At 36.3% G+C, this 7,563-nt stretch overlaps 1 protein-coding gene across 3 annotated transcripts in view; it reads left to right on the forward strand.

The window, feature by feature from the left end:
* The window catches only part of RAB2A (RAB2A, member RAS oncogene family), a 145,683-nt gene extending 143,184 nt beyond the window's left edge, over window positions 1-2,499 (forward strand). For all 3 annotated transcript variants that reach the window (XM_073229573.1, XM_073229574.1, XM_017661212.3), the window contains one exon: window positions 1,131-2,499. In XM_073229573.1, coding sequence (XP_073085674.1) covers window positions 1,131-1,226 — 96 coding nt within the window. In that variant the 3' untranslated portion in view covers window positions 1,227-2,499. The remainder of the gene's footprint in view (window positions 1-1,130) is intronic.
* The last annotated feature ends 5,064 nt before the right edge of the window (window positions 2,500-7,563 follow it).

The following is a 7,563-nucleotide window of genomic DNA, read 5'->3' on the forward strand; positions in this document are numbered from 1 at the left end:
TTCCAAAAAGTACTTGATTTTCTTATTTATTTTAATTTAGAGTAATATAGTTTTTAAATCCTGTCTTCTAGGCTTATGGCAGTAGATCTCGAGTTAATTTAAAGGTGACACAGTTTAGAGACTAATGCCATATAAATTCAACAGTAATTGGACCTCTATTTAAAAGGGCATGTTCACTGTTTCTGTCTGGTTTCACATAGTAGCTGACTGCTTTACTGGGCCTGGTGCAGCTTTGATTGTAATGTGTTGTCAGGAGCCAGCAGGCCGTGCAATTTATTTGGCCTAATGCCAAGTCTGACTCCTTGATTCCTCAAGAAGTTGCTACCAGCCCAGAGGGGGCAAAACCAATGAGCCATAGGGCATGCTTTTTATTAAAGAGGAGTCAAAAGAGCGAAAAGAAACCACATAAGCTGCTGTCAATACTGAGCTAGTGCCAGAAACCCCAAGGCTACTACTGTTGCAGAACAACTGCCAAGCACTATAAATCTGAGATTTACTGTGACGTAAAGTTTCCTTAAGAGCTTAATTTCTGAAGCTACTGTATTACTTTTCTCAAAGTGTTGTATTTTTAGGTAAAATCCACTTGAGGGAGTGAGGGTTAAGACATAAGTGTGAGTTTGATGAATGAAAGAACTACTCTGTGTGTGGGTTCTTGGCAAGCTGCCATGTCTTTGGGGATCATAGAAATTATTGATGACACAGAACACTCATATGCCCTTAGCCTGTACAGCTGATTCAACATGGGACAGAAATGCTGTCTAGAGAAAGGATTTTACATTGTGTTAGAGCAGCGTAGGCTTTACATATTTTTATCCTTTAAAGACTACTTGCCCTGATTGTTTTAAACATTTTCTCCATTGTGAGAATTCTCTGAAAAGCAGCACTATTCAGTTTCTGTTCACCCAGTACCCAGTGTGATAAAGAATTATTTTCAGAAGTATTTTCATAGTATTGTTTTTAAAGAGAAGGAACATCCCCTGAGATAATGTCTTAATTGTTGCAAAAATCTGCTGGCTGTATATTTTTTTAGTTGTTTGGTGAAATTGTGTCACTAAGAATGAAATAGATTTTTTTCTAACTTACCTGGTTGGATCCAGTTAAATTTATTATCCTTTTCTTTTTCATTTCAGGCAAATGGCATTAAAATTGGCCCTCAGCATGCTGCTACTAATGCCACACATGCAGGCAATCAGGGAGGACAGCAGGCTGGGGGAGGCTGCTGTTGAGGCTGTTTTTACTGTCTTGCTCCCCAGAGGGGCCCTACTCACTTATTCTTTCACCCTCACTTCCTGCTCAGCTGAGACATGAAACTATTTGAAATGGCTTTATGTCGCAGACTTTAATCCTTCAAATTATTGTATAACTTTGAATAAATGGTTGATGTTCACTTGAAAAGACAAATTTTGGAGATTGTATTCCTATCTATTTGCATTTGATTTCTAGGTCAATTGATGTGATTATTTTTGTTAAATGTTGTCTTGTGCCCTTACCTACAAACTGAATTGTATTAAACACTACAAAGTTATCTTGAGTATTTTAGATTGGTTTGTGTAGGTTTCCCAACACTTGTGGTTACCTAATGTTTAATATTATAGAACTGTCCTCAAAAAGTTTTGTCAATTTTCAAGGCTATAAGGAAAAACAGAAGGACTCTTTTAATTCTGTATTTATCATTTACTTTCTGTATATACAGTTTAACCTGCTTGGGTGTAATTTGCCAAGCTTAAATTCTTTAATGCATTTGCATAAATTCTATACTGTTTAGAGCTTAAAGCAGCAGAAGCATTGTTAGGAATTGCTTGGACACTGAATTTTAAACTTTTTGACATTGTTAACAAGCATGTTCATCTTTTCTTGTCACTAGTCCAAGATACATATGCTTAATGTACATTACTAAAGGCTATGTATGTATTAACCTGTTTTAATGCCAAAAGTTTGCTATTTGTCCACAGTTTCTTTAAGACCTCTTCAGAAAAGGATTTGTTTGCCTTAATGAATACTGTTAAGTAAAAACACAGTATAATGAATGAAATGGGCGGAAGCAAAAACTCCCTACACCTAAGCGACTTCAAGAAGAATGAATGTCCACATTTAGGTGGCACATTATGAGGACTTTAATCTTTCTTTAAACACAATAATGTTTCTTTTTCTTTTATTCACGTGATTTCTAAGTATATTTTTCATGCAGGACAGTTTTTCAACCTTGATGTACAGTGACTGTAAAACTTCTTTCAGTGGCAACCTATAATCTTTAAAATATGGTAAGCATCTTGTTTGTTTTGAAGGGAATATGACAATAAATCTTCCAGATGGAAAATCCTGTTAAAAAGTAGAGAAACTTTAGTAATTTACTCAGTGTGGTGGTTTTATCCTTCTTTTCTTTTCTCCCTTGGTCTATAATGAATTGTTATAGCCGTGCAAAATAAAATCCTATGTATAAAAGTGTTCTTTCTTATTATAACCATATCATTAAAAAAAATGTAGTCCATCCACAGCTTGTATATGTATTTAAGCATATTTTTTAAAGGGCCAGAATGTTTAACAGACTTTTTAAACATTTTGCTAAAGTGTGATAAAATTTTTCACAATAATTGAAATTCTTTGTTACTGATGTAAGCAAGTATTTTATACTTCTCAACCAATACAAAAGCGCATTTAAACTATATGGAAACTTTACAAATTTCTAAGTATGAAACTACTTTTAATTTGCTCACTGACTTCAACTTTCTACAGATCTTTCCTGAAGATGCAGCAATACTCTGTCAAAGCTTTGACATTACTCTGGTGGGAAATAACCTAATACTGTCTTAGTTTCAACTAGCCCCTGGAAGGCGGAGGGAAAGGTGAGATGAAATCAAGTTTCTTAAGTGTTTTTATTATAAACTATTTTTCCCTTAAAGTGGTCATATCAAATTCACTGATCTTACCGTTCACTGTCTTTAGTGATGTCTAGAAAAACTAAAGACAACTTGGACTTGTTCTGCTTTAGTACCAAGAAGAAGATGATTTTTTAGAAATTTTTATTTTCAACCCACTGTTGTTTTTTTCCATGCTGTCTCCCTTAATTCTTTATCAATCAAGTATAAGAAGAGAAACTAATGCTAAAAACAAACAACTACAAACCAGAACCTGTATTTTTATACCCTAAGAATGATGGAGCCCTCAAATACTATCCCTGTACAGCAGCCTTAATCTCCCTTGTTCTCGGGCAGCAGCAGTGAGTGGGGCATCTGTAGTTCACTACCACTTCCTCTGCAAATCTCATCTACCACAAAGGGAAGATGTGACGGATCTTTGACATCAGTAGGCAAAGCAATGCTAGCTACTGTCTGGTTTCTACTCTGCTATTTCATAATATCCTATCACAAATAATGCAGTATTGGTGCCTGTAATTGAATCTTTCAATACTTTAATTGATCTTGGATCAACTTTTATAGCATTTATGGACATGTTCTAAGAGCTAGAAGATAAGTATCTTTAAAACAAAATCAACATTTAATGTCTCAAGATGAAACACTCCAAAGTTGTAATCTTCATAAAGACAGTGTTACTATTTGTCTTGTGAATTTAAGACTGAAAAGAGAGCAAATTTTTGAAAGAGTAGCATATAATTACAATATATGGAAACTAAACTAGATCTTTATACAGTTTGTTTCTAATTTTAAAATACCCTGATAGGAAAACTGTCCCTGTTTATCTTCCATTAGTCAAGAGGATAGGAATGTACAAGATACCAAAATGTATCTTAAGCACTCAAAAAATGATTTTTGTTTGGTTTTGAAACACATTAAATTCTCTCATAGGTAAAGAGTCAGTCCCATCTAAGCTCAGTACTAATGTTGGCATGACAGGGTTTGGCTCTACGACCTAAGAAGTAGAAAAAAATAGTAATGAAAAAGATAACCCTGTTTCTTAAAAACTGACTACAAATAGACAAATCAATATTAGCTTCACAAAATCATGAACCCAACACTTAAAAATTGGAGGACAAAGGACCAACATTCTGAGAAAAAAAAGCAGAAAACTTACCAAGAAAAAGATTTTCAGAAGTCCCTAAATATATTTAAAAATTCAAACAAATGCAAATAAAAATTGAGATACTGTTTTCTCACCTATTAGAATGGAAGAAATTTTAGTGTGACAACAGTGAAATGCTCTTATATATAGCTGGCAGACACAAACTACCTTTCTTAAGAGGAACTTATATCTAATATCTAATAAAACCAAAATATACTTAACCTATTGACCCAGCAATCCCACTTTTAAGAAAATATCTGATGACACCCTCCAACAATGCAAAAGCGCATATGCGTAAGGTTTTGTTCAATGCAGCAGTGGTTGTAATTGCAAAATATTTGGAAATAACCTATCTGCCTATACATTGGAGGGCAATTCAAGAAATGGTATGTCCACATAATGGCAAACTACACATCTGTAAAAAGTATGAGGAAGAGCTGTATGAACTGACATGGTTTCCAGGGTACAGTAAGTGAGAAAAGCAAAGTGGAAGAGTGCAATTTACCACCCCTCATGAAATAAAGGCAGTATAAGGAAATACACATTTATCTGTACAAAAACAGGAAGACTAAAGAAATTCATGAGACTGGCCACCTACAGAGAGTGGGTGAGTACAGAGTGGAAAGGAGGATTGGGAATGGGGTATTTGGGCAAGTGACCCCCCTCTCTAGTATACATTTTTGTTTAATTCTAACTCAATTACAGTAATGTGTCACATACTCCAAAAATAATTAAAATGAACCATGATGTGCAAGGAACTCAAAGTACAAATAAATGAATGTACCTATACTACAAATTGTTGACATTACCATACTGAAGGAGGTAAGAAAACCAAACCTTGGAAAACAGGATTTTATCTATACTATATACACTCTAAAGACAAAAATACACAAATACTATAGTCAGTGAAGGGGTATGGATTAACAGTTCCAAAAACCTTTTGCATATTAAGATTGGGCAAATATAGAATGAACAGTGAAAGCAAAGTTTCTCACTGAAAAAGTTAAAGTTGAGAAAGCCTAGAATGCACCCTGTGATGTTGGACTGGAATAATTGTAGAAGTGAGGAATTCATGGTTGATGCCTGGAAAATACAGGTAGATGAGTGTGTGTGGATATACATGTATTTTGTAGCTTTGTCTCCTGAGAGTGTCTTAACAGCAGACGCCCAGTAGCAATGAGCACGGCTAGTGCTCAGATACTGGTTTCTAAATACCATTCTCTTGAAACTAGGACTCCTTGGAGAAATTGCTGATTTTGGGGTCTGGGGCAAAGATGTGAGGAAATGATACTGGAACATCTTGTGAGGCAAAAAAAGAAAAGTAAGAAGAGCTCATCAAATGATAGGGAGAGGGAGATAAAAGGACATAGCCAACTTCTTGTTTCATATGGTCAAATCTGGGACACTGAAAAAATAATGCTAATAATGTAAACCACAGAATAAAATAAGTATCCATTATGTAAGTAAATGATTGAATAAATGGGGGAGTAGAGATAGAAGACATGATGTAAGGAAATCAATTATTTTTAACTCAGTTTATAATCATAAAGATAGGAGTTGTTAATGCTAATTGTAGCAAAAGCATGACAGGAAATAAGGTATGTGCATAACCTCAGTGTATCCCTGTAAGATACTATTACAAAAGGAAAAATGCCAACTTGAAGTTAACTAATGACACTACTTTCATCAAGTGGTAAGAAGATGTGAGAACGTCATGTGCCAACTGATGCGCTGAGAAGGGCACAACTCTGGGATTCTTGCCAAAAATGTATAACCTCAACCTAGTCACAGGAAACCTCAGACAAACCCAAACTGAGGAACATACTACAAAGTAGATAGCCAGTACTCTTAAAAAATATCAAGGTCATGAAAGATAAAGAATGAGAAGACAGACATGACAACTCAGAGCAGTGTGAGATGCTGGCTGGATCCTAGCAAAAGGGTTTTGATTAAGCAGGGGCACATGGGCTTCTGTGGCACTAGCAATGTTCTGCTTCTTGAATGGGGGTTGCATGGATATTTGCTTTATAATTCTTTAAACTATGCCTTTGTGTTTTATACACTTCTTGTAGATAAAATTTTTGTCTCCATTAAGCAAAAATGCTGCCTTATGAGTTGCTCTGAAAACAAATGTGTGAAATTTACCTTAGCCCTTGTTACAGTTGAATTGTGTCCCCAACTACCTCAAAAAAAAAATATGCTGAAGTCCTGACCCCCAGTACCTCAGAATTTGTCTTTGGTTGGAAATGGAATCTTTGGAGATGTAATTAGTTAACGTGAAGTCATACTGGAGTAGGGTAGGCCTACTGGCCCATGGGGCTACCTACACACAGGTAGGCATACCTGGAGTCCTTATGAGAGGTTGGCCATGTGACAACACAGATGTGGACAAGAACATGTGACTGCAAGGGCAGAGAATTGCATTACACAACCTCAAACCAAGGAATGCCAAAGATTGCCAGCAAATCACCAGAAGCTAGGATGAGGTGAGGAAGGATCCCCCTACAGTTTCAGGGAGTGCAGCCCCGCTGACCGCTTCACTTCACACTTCAGCCTCCAGAACTGTGAAGGAGTAAGTTTCTACTGTTTTAAGCCAAACAGTTTGTGGCACTTTGTTTTGGCCACCCAAGGAAATCAGTATATTCCTTATATCCTATGAATGAAGACATTTTTTGGTAGGCTGTTTGTGTACCTTCAGTGAAAGTTTGTGCTGAAGCCGCAGCTTTTTGGGAGAAGAGCTGCTTCACTGCTCAGCACATGTGGAGCTCATCCTGAGAGAAGCAAAGTTCTTCTCTAGGAATATCTCATCTTACTGCCTCATGATAATTAACACATCAAGATGCTATTCAGAAAATGAAATATTTGTACATAGAGATTTCATGAAAAACAGAACTTTCTTCATACCACATTAAAGGTGGAGTTTTTAACGTTACACCTAGAATTCAGTTTAAAATTGAAGATATCCAGTGTATACAAGTGTGATCTTGTGACGGCTGTCATGATGGCAATGAAAGTGGAGATAACACACAAATTCTAGAAATGGTGTAGAAATAAGCCAGTAAGAACAAATTCAGAAGTGGGTGCAAGCTGACCAGAGTGGCCTGTGTTTTCGGTTTGAGATACTGAAATCATTCATGATAATTTGAATATAGCTAACTGGGGACAGAGCATTGAGGACAAGAGTGAAGGCCGCTGGCTGCAGGGTGAGCTGATCCCTAGGGGGAAGGCTGCTACAGTCTTACATCTGATAATTTTGCATTAAAATAGCATGGTCCAGTCTCCAGGAGCTGCTGCTACATGGAATTCACATTTACAAGGACTTCATATGTGTCTGTGAATGAGATGGGAGCAACCAGCTACATTATCCCTACTTCATTTTATACATTTCGAGCAAGAGGTGATTTATATTAAAGCACTGATATTCAACATCCTCTTTGCAGTTAATATTATAAAAGCATTTATTAAGGACTGTAATCATAGTTGGTCTGTTAGGGGCTGTGGCTGCCAAGTCATCAATTCCTAGGTCCTGTCCTATGGAAACTTACG

Source organism: Manis javanica, chromosome 2 (assembly GCF_040802235.1).
Source record: "Manis javanica isolate MJ-LG chromosome 2, MJ_LKY, whole genome shotgun sequence".
Classification (NCBI taxonomy): domain Eukaryota; kingdom Metazoa; phylum Chordata; class Mammalia; order Pholidota; family Manidae; genus Manis; species Manis javanica.